At 45.8% G+C, this 24,555-nt stretch overlaps 1 protein-coding gene across 1 annotated transcript in view; it reads right to left on the bottom strand.

Moving 5' to 3' along the window:
• FGGY (FGGY carbohydrate kinase domain containing) overlaps window positions 1-24,555 on the bottom strand; it is a 1,923,203-nt gene that overhangs the window by 939,720 nt on the left and 958,928 nt on the right. The window contains exon 7 of the mRNA XM_086953024.1: window positions 4,785-4,913. Coding sequence (XP_086809150.1) covers window positions 4,785-4,913 — 129 coding nt within the window. The remainder of the gene's footprint in view (window positions 1-4,784; window positions 4,914-24,555) is intronic.

Here is a 24,555-nt window from a genome sequence, read left to right as displayed (position 1 = left end):
TCCTGGTCTCTCTCCCTCACACCTACCCTCCTCATTCTTTTCATCACTCCCTGGCCTCTCTCCCTCTCACTAGCCCTCCTGATTCTTTTCATCACTCCCCGGTTTCTCTTCCTCCACCGCCCTTCTTCATTCTTTTCATAACTCCCTGGCCTCTCTCCATCACACTGGCCCTCCTCATTCTCTTCATCACTCCTGGCCTCTCTCCCTCACACCCTCCTCATCCTCTTCATCACTCCCTAGCCTCTCTCCCTCACACCCTCCTCATCCTCTTCATCACTCCCTGGCCTCTCTCCCTCACACCCTCCTCATCCTCTTCATCACTCCCTGGCCTCTCTCCCTCACACCCTCCTCATCTTCTACATCACTCCCTGGCATCTCTCCCTCACACCCTCCTCATCCTCTTCATCACTCCCTGGCCTATCTCCCTTACAGCGGCCCTCCTAATTCTCTACATCACTCCCTGGCCTCTCCCTCACACTGGCCCTCCTCATTCTCTTTATCACTCCCTGGCCTCTCTCTCCCACACCCTCCTCATTCTCTTCATCACTCTGCCAGTCACCGGTGTATTCAACTGTGTAGCCTTGGACCGCGTCATGTATGTGCATGTAACTTGCATGATCGAGGTAACTATTAGCGGCGATACTACGTGTCTCTCGGACCTCTTTCAAGTGCTCGCCGTCCTTTTTCCCCAGCTGCCCCCCCCCCGGTCCCCCAGGGGCGGCAATCTGAGGGATAGCCCCGGGCGCCACAAGCTGTAGCTACACCCCTGGGGTGCCCAGCTTCTAGAAAGTAGCGAGGCTGGTTTCTGTGGGCGCATTATACGGGAACCGAACATCTCTCAACAGCAACAACTTCAAAAAAATGAGTTGCAGTTATTCCGCCGTTGTTTTCAATCCACTAGTGCAAACTTGTGACACAGAAAAAAAAGTGCCGTTTTTGAAAGGAGATATGTGGAAGTGTAGAGCCCCCTAGGCAGCAGAGGTCGAAGAGCAGGGGTGTTGGGCATGGATTTATTTTAATTGGAGACTCGGATCCGGAAGCTTCCATGCTAGACACCTTGAAGAGTTCTCACTAATGCGCTTGTCATTATTACTAGTTTTAGGCTATTATTGAAGTGCCCTAAACAGCATACTTGTGGATCGAGTGCAGTATCCGTATCTCTGCACCAGACCCAAGTAGCCATCTTTGCCTCTACAATCCTTGTCTGCGGGGCGATTGCAAGGGAGTTCCTATATTCTTATTTTAGAAGTTGTGTGTCTTCAAGCCAAGAGCTTAGTGATGGTACTACTTCTGTCGTATCTTGATGATTCTGATCCTTACTGTAAATGGCTGTAAAATCCATCCTGCGGTGTGCCAGACTCTGACACACCCCTGGCACAGTGAGTGCGAAGAGATGGGTTTGAATCACAAGCTTCCAGTGTGTTTAGAAGGCAGAAAATGAACATGAAGGGGTCAATTCTAAAATGTGTGTTTTATTAGTGTTTTATTAACACAAGGCACATTTAACCGTTGATTAGATTATGTGCGTCTTTCTTGCTCCTAACTCACTCATTACCTGATACCTAAATGCATTAATCTGACTCAAAATGCGTATTTATTTGCGGCATGATACAGAACAGATAACATTAGCAGAGTAAAACATGACATATAGTTTTCAAACTGATAGGGTGTGCGACGTTACATAATTACATTTCTTAATTACCTGTAACACATATAACTCTTAAGAATATTTTTGGGGCCATTTTGATGAAGATCTTTTCAAAGATTACTTACAGAGGGTACAGTTCCCAGAAGGAGGGTACATCCTGCCTGGAATAACACACAACTATAATAAAATGTTGTCTACTGTGCCTTCATAACTTCAATATTTGTAGGTAATTAACATGAAAAGTTTACTGTAAAATGACCAATGGGGCCTGCTTTTACAAAGTTTCCTGGGTGCTAAGATGAAGAGTAATTGCTGACCATGGGCCGAACGACCAGGAAAGGATCACTGGCTGTGCTCAGCTTAGAACGATATGAGGCAGGTATTTATTTTGCACCCACCACTTTCTAAGATCACCAGCCTCCACTGACCAGACACCTCAGTACCTAGAAAACCGCAACCAGCTAGCATCAGTGTCACATTAGCTCTTCGTCCTATAGCAAAGTAACCAATGATTAGACAACCTAGAACATGCCACTTAGGACCATCTCAGGAATGGTGGGAAGTGAGAACACTCTTTTGTTATACTCTCATACCAGTCCACAACAGGAATAAAATAAGAGACACGATAAGGTTAGAATATGTATTTTATCGACGTGATCTCATGCGCAGTATTTTAGTCAACATAAGCAGACATATGATTAAAAATAATATGGTCAGCATGGTTACAACTCCATAAAATACAGAAGGAGGAATCATATTACAATGATAGTGCAAACAGGTGATATAGCACCTAGTTTAAACACCCTCCCTATATAGGAACTATATATTATAAACTAAAGAAGGTCTCTTGAGCTTGTTTTGGGGGACCCCATTACCTTTCCGCTCAGTAAGTGTAAATTACATCTGGATCAGCAAGTCTCTCGGCATCCCTGGAATCGTCAAAGTGTGTGAAATTATGGCAAGTGTGCTATGATAAAGGCACCAGAATCTTGCTCGGCTCGCAGCTGCCAAAATGTTGTGTCTAGAATGTGTTACACGGACATGCCGATAAACAGGCTCATATGTTATGATAACCTTGACGCCTCAGCACTCACTGTACAGACTGGGGGCACGATGTATGTTTAGAGATGTCATAAAACAAACCTTTCTCATGTATAGACATTTGTGAAAGCTAACTTGCAAAAACAACTATGCAGTGTTGTGTGTAAAAAGCAGCAAATGGTAAAATGGCGTGTAAACTTCTAATAAGCCATGCTAACATAACATGAACGCAAAAAGAGGCCCTAAACCATACTACATGACATCTTCCAACTTTTTCTTGACTTGTTCTATTTTTCCTTTATTGACATTCTCTGATTCTTTTAAATTTTTTAGGGTGCAGAACCATCCTTTTAGCTTGGACTCTGATTTAGGTGATTTTAGACTTGTATAAAGGAGAAAGTCGGAGACTCTTCTCGGAGCATCAGATACTATTGTTAATCTAATCCTGGTATGCCTAAACTCCTTTAGGAGTTCTTATGTGTGCTGGTAATGCACATAGGCTGCTCTTGTGGAATGAGCCATTCACACATACCATGCCCGCCAGAAAGGAAACTCCCAGTTTTCTTCTGAGCACATTCGTTTTATTTTGCCACCATCAAGATGTCTACGCCTACTTGACCAAGAACACTTGTGTAAAAAAAGTCAAATATGGAGGGTGGACGTTCTCCTACAAAAGGCGGCCAGGTTGTGGTAACCTTCCCCTTGCTCTCTGAGCAGAAGAGAACGAACTTTTATTTCGGAAAAAACTGAAAACATGGTTAATCTATCCTTCTTTTATTCTCTGTGCAGAACTATCAGCGCTGGGATGCCTACAGGAAGTGAAGTGCTTCATCAATGCTCATAGAATAGAATAGAATAGAATAGAATAGAATAGAATAGAATTAGTTGCGGCCGGCATGACTCGCGGGTGAGGAGGGGATCGTGCAGGGAGGGTGTAGTGCAATTTTAATTATATTTAAAAAAATAACTTACCTTATCCAGCCTGATTCGGGCCTGCGTCGTCTCTGCTCCTTGCAGGAAGCAGGCAGCCTCCCTTCCCTCCCCTAAGCCAATCACAACACTGCAATGGCAGCTTTGTGATTATTGGGGACAGCGCCCAGCCAGGCACCTGTGGCGAGGCCATTGTCGCCATGTAGGCTGCATGTAGTGCGCATGACTGGTTTGGTCAGCCCCAGAGGGCCGATCAAACAGTCAGGGCCCGCAACATTGGGCTAGCCACTCCTCCTCTGCCCTGTTGCAGGACCACCCACACCCAAACAAACCCTTCTGCTTTCTGGCAGTGCGAGAAGCACCACCATAAAATGGCATTTACACCATTTTCTGTTACCGCTTCTCGCACTGCGAGAAAGCAATGAGGAGCCGCTTCTCCACCCTCATGGAGGAGCCACCCCTGAATAGAATAGAATGTCTGCTATACAGTGATGTTCTACGCACACAGCACTGCCTAGACCCGATCTCTCGTTCCTTATATCAATTCTGAAGTTAAAGTCATTGATTAGGTCATAAATAGTGATGGGAAATGACGCCGCTAATGACAAGGTATCTCACTCACATGGTATGCCCTGACAATTTTGCAATATTCTTTAGTGAATTTCCTTATTTACACACATGCATAAAGATAAACATTTTTGTGACAATTTCACATTTCACTGGGATATCTAATTCTGATATAATTACCATACATCGCTCTGCCTTATTTTCTGTGGGACATATTTTACAAAGGGACCTGCTGCCTAGTTTGCCATAGGAAATAAAACAGGTAAAAGCACTTGTTTCGTGAAACATGGTGATCTAGACAGATGATTTCATAAAATGTTCTCTTCAAAAATATTTGCTGTGTCGTTTTTTGCAGTGCACACACTGGAACTTAATTCTAAGAAGGCGTTTTCCAAAGGGAGTTTGCAGGCGCCAATAAAATTCTTGTTTGTGCTTCCAGTTGCATCATTTTTACACCTTCAAAACCAGGCCGCATGCGGCGGAGAGAACAAACGTGGCTGCCAAAGTGGGGCATTCAGACATGGAATACATTTTTCATAAAACATTGATTTCAATAACATTTGTTTTTCCACCAGGCAGTAAATAAATAACAACATACCTAGTCCTCCAGCGTGTGCGTCAATGAGCGAGGCACCTACTGCAATTCCCTCGGGGAGGCCCAGCTCTTTGGCCGCCTCTGGCGTTAAACCACTCCCAACAGAAGCTCCTGGAGGCAGGACCTGCTTTCCTGGGCAGACACAAGACAAACAGACATCAGCCAACAGGATTTACAGGAGTTTTCTGCAAAATGGAAAAATTTTACCTCTTGTAGAATGCGATGTTGTACGGTGAATAATAATTGGAAGAAGAAGAAAAAGATAACAAAAGTAATTCAAAATAAAAATCATAATGATAATTATTACAGTGATACCAATAATAATACGGAGAACTTTAAGAAAGATAACAACAACATATTTGCAAACCCTGGTTATATAAACAGTGCACACTACTGCAGAGAGTCATTTTAAGACACTCATATTTATTCACATTCACCACATGCATCAGCAAAACAGGCCAGGCCGAGTCAGTTTATTGCCACTTCTGCATAGAGAGAGGGTTTATAGCACTATTCTGACCCCAGTAATGCTCCTAGCTCATACTTAAGAGCCTGGGAAGGGAGTGGGAGGATAGGTGAGAAATTTCGGGGTTTTGGAGAGAAGGGAAGTGGCAGCGAGAAAGAGCCAAAAAGGCCTGTTAGAAAGAGATGGTGGATCTCGATATGTCATGTTGCATTAATTTCTTGTAGCCCAAAAAGAGTAAAGTCAACACCTGTTTTTCAGGGTAGACCCTGAGAGCGAGGGGTAATAATGGGTTATGTGCCACTGCGAGTGACTACCATTCGTACAGTCTTTCTCCTTCGGTTAGTAGTTTCCAATGTTTGTTACCCTTGTTTTTAGCTGCAGGAACTCTGCTGCTGGTTGCTTTGACTGCTAGCTCTGTGCAGACTGCGAGGGTTACATGTTCTTTAGCAGCACATGTGGAATCGTCTACCTAGGGCCAGACAGGCCTTTTTATTACCAATGGGCATTTCCCCAGAGGGCTGGAGCCCTTGGAGGCCGGTTTTGAAAGCTCAGGGCTGCTCCTGGTGCCTCGGGCACCCTCCCCAGCTCCCGATGATAATTGCAGTAACCACAGGAAGTCATCAAGAGAGAGAGGGCCGGGGAAGAGGGAGGGAAAGGGGGGAGAGGGAGACAAAGAGGGGGAGAGGGAGAGAGAGGGGTGGGGGAGTAGAAAGTAAGCAATCAGAGAGGGAGGAGAGAGAGAGGTTGGATGGAAAGAGAGATAATGCTTCAAAAGACGAAGGGACTGGGGCCTGTTTAAGTATTTTTGCCAGGGCTGCTTCTGGTTCCCCAATCCAGCCCTGCTTCTATCTGCTGGTTTGAAAGTTGGCAAGCAGACATGGGCTGCCCGGACGGCAGGGTGAGTCACAGGAGCATCACATCTTCCTAACCCAAGAAGGACGGCAACACTACCTGTTGGTTATGAAGCATGGAGTGACAAAATAGCTGAGTAACTAACTATCTTGAAGACATCATTTCAAGAGCTGTTGTGTTGCAATGCTTCAGTGTTTACTCTTCCGTGGTCATTGCTGTCCTCCTGTTCCCTGCTTCGTATCCTCGTATGTCTTTCTGTTCTTTTGTGTCTTCGCTCTGTTTTTGGTCTCGTATGTGTATGACGGCCAGTTGCATACTGTGCTGCTTTTTACTCTAATTGAGCCCTCCTCCAGATCTTCTCTGTGCTGGACAACTCCTTGTTGAAGCCTGCCATGTTTCAAGCTCCTTTGTTTTAGAATGTGTTTGGTGACAGTGTAGACAATCAGTTTACATTCTGGCTTTGATTTTTAGCTTGGGATATAATTCTAATCCTTGCTCAAATGGGAGTTTGGGTAGGCATTGGAACTTTGGGCCTTGAAGTAAGGGCTACACCACGCAATTTCCCAGCTACAACTTTGGCCAGGTTAAACTTGTCAAAATGTATCATGGGAAAATGTGGAAGAAAAATGCAAACATGTGAAAATCAATGAAGTACTCACTAACCCCATGTAATTCCACATTTTCCCACACAAACTCATATGGCTGAGATACCCGCCACCCCCTCTCAACACAATCCCCAAGGATGGGAAACCGGAAACAGTTCTGAACTTTTGGAAGACGGGAGGGAGTGACCCTCCCGGCCGTATTTATTAAGATATGAAACAAAATTAAAACATTAAAATAACAGTTTCATATTATGTACAATTTCATTACCACATTGCGATGTTTGGCTAACCTTAACATATTCTCTAATACAAAGGTTCTCCTAGCCGAACTAACATCCTACAAAACATTAACTTGAAATCTTGAAATTGTACATCCTAACGTTTAAGGGCCAACGGCAAGGTCGTAACCGGTGTCAAGATCCCTAAACCAGAAATATCCCCCTCACTTGTGAGGGGCGACCGCACAGAGGTGTACCTCAAGTGCAACTACCAATTTCCCTTGACTTGACGGGGGCCCCAATAAACTCGACGCCACTTAAAGGTCGTCCGAGGACTCGTGTGAGGTATCTAGAAGGTAGCGTAGACCCCCCCCTAAACCCCACACAACTTACCACATCTGCCGTCGCAGATGTCCTGGCCCCGGGAAATTCCCCAGGAGGGGGCTGTAGCCCCTCCTACCCAGGAAGGGGCCTTGACCGCCTTTCCTTTCCTTTCGGCGGCCCATCCTTAGAAGGGACCGCCTCCCCGTTGAGGGGCCAATGGCCACCTCCCTCGAGCGCTCCCATCCGTAATGGGTGACGCCCACTCATAGGGATCTTCCAATTAGAGCTCACCGATCATGACCTTACCGCCCGACCAAAATAAATACGACAATTCTAAACTAAATGCCTAAATTACTTAAAAGACAGTAACAAAACCACTTTATTAAAAGCATGCTTACTGATCAAATACTAGAGCAGGATTACTTTATTTACAAAACATACCACACATTGACCATTCTTTATTGCATATTTGAAGTTATCACGATAATAATCCCAACCTGCAAACCGAAATTAGAGTTACCACATCAAACTTTATTCAAAACCACTTGCTGTCCTCAGGGGCTGGTGGGTGGGTCAAAATTGGCTCTTCGTTCCGTCTCGAGCTCACGTGCAGCGAGGAGGTGCAGCTTCAGAGCACAGGAACAAGAGGATGCTTTCTTGGCTTGTTGCTCCTTTTATCCGTCTTCAGGGCGGGCGTAAACCCGCCCCTGCCTGCCCCAAGGGCGTGGCCGGCCGCGTCAGTGTCTAGGCCAGCCCACTCTAGGGCGGGAAAAGGCGCGCCCCGGCTACGCCGCTTCGGGCATACCAGCCGAGACTCGCCTCCCGCCCAAGATGGCTTCCCGGGGGGATCGTGGCACTCCGCCATAAGTTCGGGGCGACCGAATGGTCGCCCCTTTCCATATGGCTGAGATACCCGCCACCCCCTCTCAACACAATCCCCAAGGATGGGAAACCGGAAACAGTTCTGAACTTTTGGAAGACGGGAGGGAGTGACCCTCCCGGCCGTATTTATTAAGATATGAAACAAAATTAAAACATTAAAATAACAGTTTCATATTATGTACAATTTCATTACCACATTGCGATGTTTGGCTAACCTTAACATATTCTCTAATACAAAGGTTCTCCTAGCCGAACTAACATCCTACAAAACATTAACTTGAAATCTTGAAATTGTACATCCTAACGTTTAAGGGCCAATGGCAAGGTCGTAACCGGTGTCAAGATCCCTAAACCAGAAATATCCCCCTCACTTGTGAGGGGCGACCGCACAGAGGTGTACCTCAAGTGCAACTACCAATTTCCCTTGACTTGACGGGGGCCCCAATAAACTCGACGCCACTTAAAGGTCGTCCGAGGACTCGTGTGAGGTATCTAGAAGGTAGCGTAGACCCCCCCCCAAACCCCACACAACTTACCACATCTGCCGTCGCAGATGTCCTGGCCCCGGGAAATTCCCCAGGAGGGGGCTGTAGCCCCTCCCACCCAGGAAGGGGCCTTGACCGCCTTTCCTTTCCTTTCGGCGGCCCATCCTTAGAAGGGACCGCCTCCCCGTTGAGGGGCCAATGGCCACCTCCCTCGAGCGCTCCCATCCGTAATGGGTGACGCCCACTCATAGGGATCTTCCAATTAGAGCTCACCGATCATGACCTTACCGCCACAGGCCGGATAGTTGACCGGCTATCCGGACCCCCCACAACACTCCTACCTAAAGGTCATGTCTTAAAGTCTTTAGCCAAGCTATCAAGTCTCCTATGAGTAACTCGATCCCCACCCGGGACAAATGAACACCATCCCCCAAATACATACTGTCACCAGTAATACAACCATGCGAAATAGAATGCAGTGTATTGGAACGGAACAATCTACTCACTTTGTTATTAATTTTCCTTACTGAATGATTCAGAGCAGAAACAGAAATAGCCCCCCGCCATACTTTTCGTGGGATCATATGGGACCATGCAATTGTGCACCCTGGAACTCTCCTCGCTAACCAACTTACAGTGGAAAGCATCGCCTCAAGAAGAAGTCGTCTACCAGTGGTGACCAAATCATTGCCCCCGAGATGTACTATGACTATAGACGGCGGTGACCTCGTCCGCCCTAGCAAACCCTCGAAAAATGATTGAAACTGGTCAATACAGAGTCCGCCCCTTCCGTAGAAGGACACACTGTACCCGTATTCCCCAGCCACGTGAATCATGTCACCTGCTTTGAATACGTCCGCGGCACGCCTCACGTATGAGTGGCCCACGACCCACACCTCCTTTTTCACAGCCGGTGATGTCTGACCGCTGGCCCGGTGTTGGGTCGACTGCATAGTCCGCCCCGCCTCGTAGGCTTGCGCAACTGAAACCAAACAAAACAAGAAGCGTGAGTACATCATTACAGCTTCATAACATGTGCAACCGCACGTACCTTTTATAACAATTGGAGGACCAACGCCCCACACGTTTAACTTGTTCGACATTCAGACCCCTGGCTGTAGCCTCTGTAGCAGCCCCTATCCGAAAGGAATGGGTCCCAAACTCGCCCGGGTTCAAGCCCGCAGCGGCAATCGACATCGCAAGCACCCGCTGAAACTGAAACCTCGTCAGTGGGGTGGCGTCAGCGTGTCTCAACAAGGTCCCCCCCCATGATGCCACCCTTTGTGCTAAATATTCCTCTACACAACTCACAGGGCACATGGAGGACCCGGGAATCCTTTGTATGATTATGCAATCACCCATCGCACCCTGATCGGTCTTGGACCTGACGAACGAGACAGTCATTGTCCCCCCTCTGACCTGAACGTGCTCTCGGCACAGTCCCCCCATCACATCCTGCTTGTTCCTTGCCACTAGTTCGCTTACCCGCATAGCCCCATGGAATGCCAGCGTAAAAGCGGCTCGGAATAACACTGTTTCATACCGGGATGAACACGTTGCAGGGAGTATGGATAATAACAGGGCCAACCTATCCAAACCTATCGGGCGCCTTTCATCTACTCTGCGACCCTCTAGGCGTTGCCACCCACGTAGCGCTTTTTGCACAACAAAAGACGCAGTCGGGTCCTGGATCCCATGAGCCCTTGCCATGAAGGAAATGGCGGCCCGATGCCTCTGGGCCGTAGCCACTGATTTGCCTGCCTGATGTAAAGACAGCAGAAATTTTACTACTAGCTCTTCCTGGCCCCAAAGCTCTCCCCTAGCAGTCCCCAAAAAGGCCCAATAGGCTCGGAACGCCCCTTCATATGCCTTCCTTGTCCGGGGTGCTAAACTCTCTCCCACGAGGTTCTGTAGTTCGGGGCACCGAGAGACCAGAGAGCTTCGGGAAAGGGTGCCGCCACCGGGTCCGCTGTGGGCAGAAAACCCCAGAAGGCCTGCATACGAAAACGAGAAAGCGCATCAGCCGCTTGATTCATTACCCCCGGCACATGTCTTGCCCTAAATAACACGTTTAATTGCAAACACAATAACACAATTTCCTTGAGCAATCTCAGCATCCATTTGCATCGTGCTGCCTGGCTATTGATACACTCAACCACGGTCATGTTATCGGACCAAAACACCACAGAGTGATCTCTGAATCCCTCAGGCCAAGTTTTCAGGGCCACCAGAATGGGAAAAAGTTCAAGAAAGGCAATGTTGCTGGTCAGCCCACACTCATGCCACCATAACGGCCATCTTTGAGCCGACCATTGTGTGCCGAATATGGCACCAAAACCAATGCTCCCAGCCGAATCTGTCCACAGCCCCAGCTCTTCGGAGGACACCGCCGGTTTGTTCCAGACAATTCGACCATTGAAGTCCGCCAGAAATGCCAACCAAATGCGCATGTCCTGGCGAACCTCAGCCGAGAGCCTCGTGCGATGATGACCCTCCTTCAGGCCGACCATGGCTTGAGCGATCGAGCGGGAGAAGGGGCGGGCCATCGGTATTACTCTTAGGGCAAAATTCAACTGTCCCACCAATTGTTGTTATTGATGTAGCTTAACCTTAGACTCACTTATACACGTTTGCAGGCATGCCCTGAATCTTAACACTTTGTCTTCTGGTAAACGAAAACAACCTTCTTCAGAGTCGAGCTCGATCCCCAGAAACTCGAGGCAAGTCGAGTGACCCACCGTCTTACCTGGTGCCAATGGCACGCCAAACTGCTTCATCAAGACACAAAATTCAGTCAAAGCCTGTCCACATGCCGGATCCCCGGCTGCCCCCAGAAACAAAAAGTCATCGAGATAATGCATAACATGTTGAAACCCCGTCTTCTTTGTGAAGACCCATTGCAGGAAACAACTGAACTTTTCAAAATAGGCACAAGATATAGAGCACCCCATCGGCATACACCGATCCATGTAATAGTGACCCTGAAACATGAAACCAAGGAGACGCTGGTCGTCTGGATGTACCGGGAGCAACCGGAACGCTGACTCAATATCAGATTTTGTCATCAGCGCACCGGGCCCCAGGCGATTCAATATGGCTACGGCCTCATCGAAGGATGCGTACCGCACCGAACACACTTCCGGGTCTATCGCATCGTTTACGGAAAGACCACGTGGGGCTGATAGATTATGTATCAGCCGAAACTCACCCGGGTCCTTCTTGGGGACCACCCCTAAAGGGGAACAAACAAAGTTAGCAACTGGTGGCACATTAAACGGACCGGCGACTCGACCTCGAGTAACCTCTTTCCCGATCTTCTCCTGTACTACGGACGTATGTTGCAAGACCGATATTTGGTTTTTACATTTCGCTATACCCTGAAACTCCCCCACTGGAATGCGGAAACCATATGAAAACCCGTTCCGCAACACCCCAGCGGAAGCGTGATCCGGGTATTCGCTGAGCCAGGGAATCATTGCCATGGTATCAATCGGGGTAGGTAAAGGCGCCCCTCGGACTATATCAGACCTGTTTGGCGCCTCCTCTACCCCCGCTATCACCAGTTTTGGCTCTGCACATGGACTCAGGATGGGATGCTTGCCCACACCCACCACATTCGTGCCTAAATTTGCAAGACCCCTGGGGCCTCGTACATCTACCCCTGTTAAAGTTCCAACAAATCCCCCTTTTACCTGCGTTGCCGATCGGCCTCGAGTGGTTGTCGTAACTCGTACCTGATCGAAAGGGCGTCCCAGCATATTGGCGGGAGGATTCACCCACGCTACTCCCTACCAATGGCAACTTCAACATACCAGTATCTTCCATTTTGGACCAAGACACAGAATCATAACAATCCCAAGTTAAGTTTTTATCATGTTCTTTTGCTTTTCTGAAAATATTATCGTAACAGAACCATTGATTGCCCTCGTGTGATACAGAATACCCCATGATCCGTGACTGATAAATCGGCAATTCGGACAGCAATTCGGGCCTACGTTCACCCATGATGGATGTAAAAATCCCCCATGCTCTGCCCCAAGTGCCAATGTTTTCATTTACCTTAAAGGCGGCCATCTTTGCGCGCCAAACACTCGGATGCATGAGCTCCTTCTGGCTCTTAACATGCTCCATCTCATAATGATCGGTAAGCAACGAGAAGATGTTTATATACTCATCTGCCCATATCTTCTCTTTAATTGCCAAAGGGACATGTTGACCCAACTTTTCCCTTCGTGAGGGTGCAGACTCATCCCTTGCAATCGGCAATGGCCGCTTACCTGAACCGGAAGCTGTATCTGCGACTGGACCTGTTCCAGGTGGCTTCTCTACTGCCGCAGCCGCTTCCCTTGTTTCACGCAGTTGTTTCATCAATACCTGCGCGTCGTCAGCCGTGGCGCCCTTGCTACCTTTACCCAACCACGCTGCTAATTGTGCTGCCAGCTCGGGCGGCATATCCTCCCCGGTCACGGGGGTGACCACCACGGGAATCGGATTCCCCTCTTCCGGCGCCGGAGTTGGTTTTTCGAGTGGGGTACAGGGAACCGGGATGTCTCCCCCAGCTGCTCCCCTTCTGGGCCTCTTGCCTTTTCCTCCCGGAGCTGCTCCTGCCAAAGGACGTTTCGGTCCCCCTTCCTCGTCTTTATCCGCCATTCGCCTCTTTAGGTCGGTCACCTCTTTCATAAGAACACGCAGCATCTGTTCGGTAGTCATTCGCTTTCCCGCTTTCTTGGGCATGCTCCAAACCGAGTATCTGCAAAACAAACAAGAAAGATTACAACGCTCAAAATTGGCTCTTCGTTCCGTCTCGAGCTCACGTGCAGCGAGGAGGTGCAGCTTCAGAGCACAGGAACAAGAGGATGCTTTCTTGGCTTGTTGCTCCTTTTATCCGTCTTCAGGGCGGGCGTAAACCCGCCCCTGCCTGCCCCAAGGGCGTGGCCGGCCGCGTCAGTGTCTAGGCCAGCCCACTCTAGGGCGGGAAAAGGCGCGCCCCGGCTACGCCGCTTCGGGCATACCAGCCGAGACTCGCCTCCCGCCCAAGATGGCTTCCCGGGGGGATCGTGGCACTCCGCCATACGTTCGGGGGGACCGAATGGTCGCCCCTTTCCAAAATACGAGGTATTTGCCACACTCTGTAAATATCTCAGCCTGGGTTACTGCTACTTACTTGTTGCATTAAATGCCTACTTGAGGTCTGTGGCAGAAATGTTGCACAGGTAAGGGTCCCTCTTTTCAACTTTCTGATAACAAAAAGGTAAAGGTGAACCAAGCAGAAAGGCCAACAGTAAACAAAATGGAATTGATATCTTGGAGCTGCAGCAAGATATGAAAAATGTGTTGATTGTGAGAGAGAACTCCTGGAATGATAGAGAAAAATACACGAACCAGCAGCTGGCAGTGAAAGACTAGGGAAGCAGGGAGCCTACATTCATGCTCCACTACATGGTGGATGGGATAGAAGGAAAAAGGTTTGGATTGGAGAGGGTTTGCTTGATACATACATCATCTATCTATATATATATATAATAAAAACGAATGTATATCTATCTGTTTGTCCTTTATGCATTACTACACCATTCATCCGATCGGCATGTAACTTTGGGAAGTTGTTGAGTACACTCCTGCGAAGGTTTCTGGCTAAAAAAAAAAAATAATTTAAAAAATAACAATAAAAAAAAAAATTGTTAAAAGTTGTTGAGTACAGTCCCGCGAAGGTTTCTAGCAAAAAAATAAAAAATAAAAATTGTTAAATATCGCCCCCCCGGCCCCCAGGGCCCTCATAATCTTTCCAATACTGAACATTTACAGTTTCCGTGTGACTCGCTTTTGCAATGACCATCAACAAAGCACAAGGACAATCGCTGCAAGTGTGTGGACTAGTTTTGGAGAATCCGTGCTTCTCACATGGACAACTGTATGTGGCCAGCTCACGCTTCGGAAAACCTTCTGATTTATTCGTGTACGCACCAGACGGAAAAACAAAAAATACCGTTTATCCACAAGCACTCGAATAAATAAACAGAATTAAAACAACACTTTAAAATGTTTTCCATATTAAAATGAATACGTTTCAATAAAAATGACACAATGTAAATTGAATGTTATCATAACAAGTTTCCTTAAATTTCCTTTCTTCTGAGATCGCAGCAACGCGCGACGGGTAAGCTAGTCTATATATATAAAAACGAAAGTATGTCTGTCTGTTTGTCCTTTATGCATTACTACACCATTCATCCGATCGGCATGAAACCTTTGAAAGTTGTTGAGTACACTCCCGCAAAGGTTTCTGGCAAAAGACCAAAAAAAGCAAAATAAACCGAAAAATTTGTTAAATATCGGCCCCCCAGGGCCCTCATAATCTTTCCAATACTGAACGTTTACAGTTTCCGGCCCCCCCAGGGCCCTCTTAATCTTTCCAATACTGAACGTTTACAGATTCCGGTGCAACTCGCTTTTGCAATGACCATCAACAAAGCACAAGGACAATCGCTGCAAGTGTGTGGACTAGATTTGGAGAATCCGTGCTTCTCACATGGACAACTGTATGTGGCCAGCTCACGCGTCGGAAAACCTTCTGATTTATTTGTGTACGCACCAGACTGAAAAACAAAAAATACAGTGTATCCACAAGCACTCGAATAAATAAACAGAATTAAACCAACACTTTAAAATGTTTTCCATATTGAAATGAATAACTTTCAATAAAAATGACACAATGTAAATTGAATGTTATCATAACAAGTTTCCTTTCTTCTGAGATTGCAGCAATGCGCAAAGGGTAAGCTAGTTGCTTTCTAAATGGCAATGGTGAGAACCAGTGTGTGTTTACATATTGGTGCAATAAGAGAATAGTGGAAAACTAGCTCATCTACACAGTACACTCATTTGCTAAGTGTGCAACTATCAAATTAATACAGTGATCCCCCTTAACATGCTTTGGAATGGTGCTGAGACTAGATGAAATCAATGAAAACATAATAAGGATTCAGACCACAGAATGCATGAGATTATTTTAAACCTTTCCAGATTAAAATGTTATCCAAACATCCTTGGCCTTAGCGGCAAGAAGCATTACTCACAAGAAAGTCCATTATTTATTTTCACACATACTGTTATTAGTAGTTTGAAACACATTTCAAATACTACTGACCTGATGCGCTCTTTGACAGAGAGAGTAGGGTTCATTAGGACATTACTTCTGCCATCCAAACAGTACTCCATCTGTCAAATTTTGAGACGAAAGCCAGCACACAAGCAAACTTTGTACCTTGTTAAGATCAGCCGTAACAGCACTTTCCTCCAAGGGACAAAAATGTTGGTGGGTGGGTGCCGTAGGTTTTGACGGCTGTCCACCAAACTTTTAAACCTTCTTTGTGTTTCAGAAACAAATTTGTTTCTGAAAAATAGAAAACTAATGACCCCCAAACCCTGGGAGCTTTCTCCCAGAGTGTGTGGGTAATAATTAGCTTTTTCGGTCCTTAAATCCCAGGTTTTACCTGGTGGTGACAGACGGAAGAAACAAGGACCTACCAGTCACTTTAAATAGGATGGGTAGTGTAATGCCCTTCCTCTGATGACTCTTACTCCATCAGGCTATTGGAAGAAGCCTTCCATTGACCGAGCAAATAGGGGCGCCATTGAAGTAAAGCTTAGGGCTCACCCATCTCTAAATGAGGCGGACAGACCTAGTTTTTACCGGACAAATTACACAGTTATTTTTACGACAGAGCACTCTGTCTGCCAAGCTCTAAATCAGGTCCCACGTAGTTATTCCTTCTCCACATTGCTTTACTGTCCAAGTGTATTATAGCACTTGCTCACCACAACTGAATATCCCTTTTCGAGTTTGACTGTGTTGTATTGCACAATGTGGGTTTCTTCTCTTTGTGCTCCCTCCCACTACCTCATAGTCTGCTCTTACCACATTCTCCTTGATATGCACTGCCAAGCCGATGAGAAACCATGTTGTGTTTAGGTTGGTCCCGTATGATCTGGTGCAGAGCTAAAAACACACTGGGCATGCTCTCTCTACCAGCCTTGGTGTGTTTTTCCCATTTGGGCCAATCAGATGTTTTGTGCATAGAGTTTCTGATTAAAACATTGGACAAACGTCCTTCCATACACAGACATTGCTAATCGTTTAGTTAATATTAACTAGCACATCTTTAATCATAAAATATGAGGTGTACACTTACATCAATCATCGGGTTATACCCTGGCTCTTTCATTAGCCCTCTTTCCCTATCTCCATTCCGGATTTATATTTTACGGTTACTTTAGGTCTCGCCTTTTCCATTTCGTAGGAATGGAAAATGGAGAGAATTCAAGTGCTCAAAATACTCGTCAAACCAAGGGTTTTTCTTTGAGGTTTTCTTCGAGTTCATGTGAATCACGTGACCAAACAAGCACGCGCATCAGCCTCCCTCCCTCCCTCCTAATTGCATTTTTTCACGGCCACCACCACATCAAAGGGCTTCTCCCGGCGTGTGCTCTGCGGCTTCTCCTCCCCTAATTATACATGGCTGGCCGGTGGCCGGCCGTACTTTCAGTTTCCCGGCCGCTCTTGTTCTTTGTTTACCTCATTCCGTCCATTTGCAGTCCCTCACCTTTCATGACTTTACGTAAACATTACTCGATAATATTCCTTCTCCCGCTTTCTCCCTGGTGTTCTTTTTCTGCGTCCCCATTCCTGCCTTACCCAGTTCCCATCTCATTGTCTCCTCTACTACCTGCTCATATGCCCCTCGTTTCCTGCACCCTTTACTCCCTCCTCCCCCTCCCCTCCATCTCTCGCTCTTGCATATGCAGATTTGTCACCGTCAGCTGTGATGAATACCATTATTTCCCCCCTGTCTGTGTACAGTTGGCTTGCACACAAGTCTCTTCATGCCTTTGCCTCCCAGGGGGAAAGCTGGAGCCAGCCTGGGAATGGCATCTTTAATAATGACAGAAGTTCCTATTGAAATATAGCTTGCCACGCCGCCATGGCTTTATATCCTGGGCTGGCCCACTGAATTAAAAGTAATATAACACAATTGCCAAGGCTGCAAAAACAGAAGTGGCAGCGGGGAATGGATCTTTTAAATAACGCGAAGGGAAAAGAGATTAATCTTGCCCATTAGAGCACAGGACACAAAAGGATGGTTTAATACCCTGATTGCCACAACCCTCTCCCAGAACAGCCTGTTATTAAGGACCGGGTGTAACCTGCTCCTTATATACCAGTGGGAGAGTGAAACCATGCCAGCAAGCAAAACAAGTCATTGAATGTTATCGTTCATGATTATAATTGCCGAGAAAAAGAGAATTGTCTGTGCTCACAGTGTCTCCTCCAGCGTGCGGTTGCAGTCGCCATCTCTCATCAATTTACTGGCAGCTCGTATAGGACTTTAAATTGTTTTGCCAGGAGTTCTTAATAAAGCATAAGGCGTCCAAGGATCAAAGGCCTAAGTGTAATATTACGATCAGGTACCGTTTCATTTTTGTATTTGGCAACAGTGCGTGTAGATTGAATCAATAGCGAGCATGTATTACTATGAAACCTTTTGGGTGTGATTGTTTTAACACTTCAACCGTTTGCACGTTGTGTGCCAGGTGCTTGCACAGCTGGCACCCAGGCCGACTTGCAACACTCTGTTTTGCATAAGTGCTTCGTGCAGCCTCATCACACACAGTTGCACACTGTACTATTTGTGTAATGTGCTTAGTGCAGCAATGCAGATATAAATACATAGGGAAGTGAGCCTCACAGAGTGAAAATCGTTCCCTTGTAAGGATCATGTGATTAGGGTAAGCAAGATACAGAGCTAACACTGCACTATTTGTATCCTGATGAGCGTGGGCGGGCAGGCTGCAAACACTGCAGGGATTGACGTAGACGAACACACGCAGCATTGTTATTGCATCATGTTAGAATAAACGCAGCTTATCTATTAGTATCATGACGCTAGTGTAAACACATCACTGTGTGTCTCACGTGCTTAGTGCAGCAAGGCACATAGACATACTTATGTCAAGCAACCACACACACTCTGCGGGCAACCTCACAGCCTGTATATGGTTCCTCATGTGCACCTGGCCTGTGGTTATGGAAAGCAAACACGTAGGTCACCCCAAGGACAACATGTTTGTAGCATGTGATTTACATAGACTGATACACAGGCAGGATGTTAACACCGCACTATTCGCAGAAGGAGATTATATAAAAGCACTCTCATATCATTGGCATGTGGTCCGCTGACAGATTCTAAATTCTCTGCTATGTGTGTCCATACTGTGCTCAGGTTGGGTAGACCTACAGGCCTCCTCCTAAAACTGCATTATTTATGCCATATGCATAATGGAGACCGACTCACAGATTTACATTAAACACTGCCTTGCTTGTATTATGTTCTCTGCTCAGGCAGACACACAGACAGGCTGTAGGCTGCAAGCAGTAGACTATTGGATCATGCACTTTTCATATCATGTGTGTAGTCCAGGCATTGATACAAACTGGCACCAAAGAGAGTTGGAGCTGAAATGGTGACGTCGCATTATGCTGGCACCGCCCTGCGCTCTAACAAATGGGCCTATGTGCTCCTGCCCTGCACCATCTGCTGGTGGCGTTCTAGGCAGCAAAGTGGAGTTGCCTCACACACCTACACTCTTTGTATGAAGTGAGGGGAAGTTACATCTTAAGGCGGGAAGGAGTGCAACACCTCAGGATTTCCTGTTCTGAGAAACTTTGCATTCGAGAACCTATTGTCGCGTGATACTGTTCATTTACTTGCACCTTCTTGTGACTGCCTGAAGATGCTTATCAGCATTATCTAATGAAAAGACCGACAAGGAATCTAGCAGGCCCCTGCTGCTTCACACCCTCATCGCCGCTCCGCCCCCTCCCCTGCCTGCCGTTAACTTGTGTTATATGTTTTGAAGGAAATATAATTTCGAAAAACCCCGTCCAATGGACTGAATTCATTTTCGGCGTTGAAAAAGACGGCCTTTAAACCTGGGGGCCGGGATATCGAACGCACTTCTCTTCAATGGACTCGCTCATACAAAATGTATGTTAACTTATCACTTATCGTCCATCAACTTAAGCTATTTGTATGTTGACTACTAAGGGGCGCCTTAATCGGTAGGGGAGACGGGAGGGCTGCAAACACATACAGCAGAGAGAGGGGCCTCAAATCTGCAGGAGCGCACCCCCGGAAGCTTTGCTGCCATAACTTAGTCGAGCATACATTGCACGCTCATTTCAGTAACGCTACCCTTGTGCTGGGCTGCGCTGCAATCAGAGTGGTTTACGGGGGGTTTCCAATGCTTCCTGCACCACTCAAAAATAATTGGAATACTAACCAAATTATAGAAATAACGCATTCTATTTAAAAATCAACGGATATCTTAAAAAAAGGACAAGGTATCTTGCTCTCTTCCCGCCTCCCTTCATACACATATGCCACCCCTTCACCCCTTGCCGCGGATCTATCCCCACCCGCTGTCCTTCTCCATCCTCCGTCTGCCCCTGGAATTCCTCACCAGGATTCTGCCTATTCCACCACCACCGCTCCTTCAGCAGCGTTTCAGCAGCGTCCGTTACCAGGGCAACAATCAGGTTGAAGGGCCGTGTGCACTGTGGTTGTGCCGACATGTAAGCTCGAGTAAGTACGACCCAGGCTTAAACTTATATTGTAAAACTTCAATAGCGAGTGTCTTCATATTTTTAAGTGTGTATATTTATTTTACATTTCATAATGTTTGATTCCATTCCTTTTTTAACTGCACAGCGTTTTTAATATTTGCGAACAGAAGTGTTTTGGTTGTTACTACGTTTATCAGAAGGCTATACTTTTGTCTTTAAAGATGGCTACTTCGCTGATGTCTGACTTTACTTTTTGCTTTATGCAAACGTGCCATTATGCATTGAGCATTTTTGTATTGCCATTGTGCAAGCGCATACAAATGTATTTTTTTTTTTTATTCATCACACACCCTCACATCCTCTCACCCTCACAAACCCTCACCCTCCCTCACACCCTCACCCACCCTCACCCACTCTCACACCCCCTCACCCTCACAACCTCACTCACCCCCTCATCCTCACCCCCCCTCCCAACCCTCTCACCCTCACTCAGCCTCACACCCTCACCCTCACACACTCTCACCCTCGCACCCCCTCACTCACCCTCACACGCTCACACACCCCCTCACCCTCACCCTCACACCCCCTCACCCTCACACCACTCAGTGCTACAACACATATATGTGTGTAGGTGCAAATGCAATGTTCTTGGATTTTCGTCACAATAAAATACACTGAACATAATCTTCACAAAATGTATTTACAAACGTTTAAGCTATTGTCATTATAAATTACAATAACTTTTATTTAAGTATTAATTATTTACAAAATTAAAAGCCATTGTTATTTGTAATATCAATACATCTAAGTCACGCAAATACAACACACATTGCATTACAAATGCTATAGGTGTCACATTTGTGAAAGTTAAAACTATTGACATTGTAACTGACAAAGCTATTAATTTTGCTATTTTCAAAACCAACACATAAATTAAAAAAGTGTCATTTACAAGACCAATCGCTCAAACTTTCCGAATGAGAAAAGTTAAAAGTATGGGCATTGTAAATCACAAAACAAAAAAATAAAATGTAATTTAGAAAACCAATAGCTCAAACTTTCCTACTGCGAGACCTATTGGCAACGCCAGTGCTTGTTGCTTTCTGGTTCTGTAATGAGTCCTGCCTCCTTTGATTTGCAGCTCCTTCTTTTCACAGCCGCCATTGCTCATTTAGTACAGTAAATATGGTTGAAGCGGGAGTCATGTTTCCTGTACTTTGGAAACTCACATGGATCCCATTTACAGAAGCACCAAAGCACTTCGGTATTAAAAAGCAACTCAAGTTGCCTATGTTACTCAACAGTGTGTGCTTGATAAATCATTATTGATTCATGAGCTCCCACAACCCCCCATTCCTTTTCTCTACACTAACCAGCGTGTGCAGAACAATAGGGTGTCTGTTAGGACATAGTTCATTTAGCCTAGAGCATCATATAGTAGGGCTGCTAAAGGGCTGCCTGTAAAGGAGTCTAAAATTGCTTTCACATTTTGCATTCATTACAATCTACAGCTGCACTGTGTTACTACCACCATGAACCCCACTCTAATAAATCAATACATTTGACAACTGTAATTTAAGAAATATACTTTCACCAAGGATTATGCAACATATGCAAAGGATGGGGACTTCATGTTGCAGAGAACTGTGTTTCCTCACTGCCACTCAGGGCTGGCCTATCACTGAGAGGCAGCAGCAAAATATATCATCTGTTGCTCAGCAGCTTCATACCTCATTATCCACAGCATAATGCCCTGCTCTGGGATGTCTGACAGCAGGAAATGTGATCCATGTCGTGGCTTCAGTCAACATAGTAGTGAAACCAAGTGAAGTTGGGCAATTGTGCCTTCATTGAATGGTGAAGTTTCACAACTGTGTGTGAATAGACATTTAACTTTCACCCTACCCGTTCCCTACTGTCAAATGCCCCAATGAAGATGGGTGGACTTAATGTTGCAAGGAACTGTGTTTTCCACTCTCACTCGGGGCTTCCCTACCTATGAGTGGCAGCCACACACGTCATTGAACGTCACATGATGACCTGCAGGGGAACTTCCAGCAGTGGGATCTAGTGGGGTCATCAGTCAAAAGCATAGTAAGTGGTGTCTGAGCAGCATATTCACAGCCGTGGGGAGCATTTTAAAGTTTGCAAAGCTGTTGAAGTTAACTAAAATTCTTGCATTGTTGTGAGGTGCCATAATTTGGCAACTTGCCACACTGCTATTTTAAACGTGGAAATACCCATCAGAGATTCAATCTTACAAGAGTGGCTAGCCCCTACCCTACACTCCAGAGCAACCTGCTTGCAATCAATCGTGCATGAAGCAAAGACTGTACAATCTGCCATGGATCAGTGGAGTTCAATTGTAACAAGAAGTTAAGGTTCGAATCACAAGTCAAATACATCTATGAGCCTGCATTAGGGCAAGAAGGGGGACTGAAGCATTCATGCAGAACGTATGGTTTCTAAAGATTTAAAATAATATGTGTAGAAAAAATGGAAAGGAACCTGGCATCCTGCCTGTAATGAGCACCAGTAATAAAGAAAATATTGTTATCTATAAATAATAATAATTTTCTGAAGCGGGGACAATTCACGATTGTCCACCCTATAATAAGTTGGAAAAATCAAAGATTGGCATAAAACAAGAGTAGGTAAACATAGTAAAAATGGTAGTTGGCGGTGGTCACTCCAACCCAACACCTACGGTCAGATAAACTTACTTTACTGAAAAAATAAATATTGATTTGGAATGTGGACCTTTGACAGACAGCATTGCGCGTCACAGAGGCAAGTTTTACCTCAATTAAAATTGAAATAGCTATCACATTTTTGTTAGGGTAAAGTGCACCGTGGATTGCAGGTAGGTGTCACTACATGCACAATTTAAATTACAAGGAAAGTAATTTAAAGCCTTTCTTAATACCATGTGTATGGAGTAACCGCATGGCATTGCTTGAATAAAGACTAGGGGCCCAATGTAGGTAATTCTAATTTACTACTTCTTAAATACCGAATTTTACCGATTCGGTATTTAAGAAGTGGTAAATTAGAGGGGGGGAAATGTAGGTAATTCAGAATCGGTAAATAACGAATCGGTAAGATTCTGTATTTACCGATTCTGTAAATACCGAATCGGTATCCCCCATTGATGCCTATGGGCCTTGAAGCCCATAGGAATCAATGTGGAATACCGAATCGGTATTTACTGATTCGGTAAATTCCGATTGTTGCAAGGGTGCAGGGGGTGTCACTTTGACACCCTCTAGCGCCCCAATTCTGGACTTGTGTGCCATGTGGCACACAGACATGCCCTAAGGGCATGTCTGTGTGTCACATTGCACAGGTGTGCATGCACAGATGTGCATGCACACCTGTATTCGGTAGGATTGGCTGGTAAAATACCGATTCATAAAGCCCTGTGGCACTCTGACATGTGCCAGCTATATCTGCATTTACAGAATCGGTATTTTACCGAGTCTGTATTTACCGATTCGGTAATTTTACCGTATCGGTAAATACAGAATCGGTAAAATACCGATTCTGTAAATGCATGCCCTACATCTGAAAAACGTAATACCGGTCGGAAACAGCCGAATTCGGCGATTACCGGTATTAGGGCACCTACATCGGGCCCTCACTGTTTTGCAACCTTTATTAGGCTGACGAAAGCGAGAAACGTCAGGGCAACATTCCCTGTCAGTGGAGGTTAAAGATGCACGCGGTTAGATATTCTCATATTAATGAACGAGCCCTGGGCAGAATCCAGAGTAATGGCCCAATGAGCACCACACCAAAAATTAAAAGTCACCAAAATGCTGCAACGCGTCTTCATTTAATGTTTTTTTTTCTTTTTTACTGATTTTCATTAGGCAAAAAAAAAACTTTAAAAAGGTTTAGACCAACTTTGTTGTAACGGGTTGTCTTTTGACGAAATGGGAAGACAGAGTAAAGAAACGCGTTGTTCAGACTGTCTTCTGCTTCAAAAGGGAAAACATACATTATCTCTGTTATAGCATTCTGATACAAAACGTGAAATGGAAAGAGCACAAGCTTGCCATTCATATTTATTTCACTGTAATTATTTCAGCATTTGTGTCACGCTTGATACCCTTGTTGAGGATGCAAAAAGCCACGATTTCCTTGGATCCAAGGAGCCCATTTGGACTGGTAGGTTTGCAAAGATGTTAAGATGTAGACTAGCCTAGAGGAGAGATATTTGTTAAGGCCCTTGATGTTCAGAGGTAAACTGCAAACATGGTCTGGATAGGTTTTAGTGCACAAGCAAGAAGTGCTGTGGAGAGTGTTAAGGAGCTCTT

The sequence above is a fragment of the Lissotriton vulgaris genome, chromosome 1_1 (genome assembly GCF_964263255.1).
Source record: "Lissotriton vulgaris chromosome 1_1, aLisVul1.2, whole genome shotgun sequence".
In the NCBI taxonomy this organism is placed as follows: domain Eukaryota; kingdom Metazoa; phylum Chordata; class Amphibia; order Caudata; family Salamandridae; genus Lissotriton; species Lissotriton vulgaris.
This window is presented reverse-complemented; position numbering and strand designations above follow the sequence as displayed.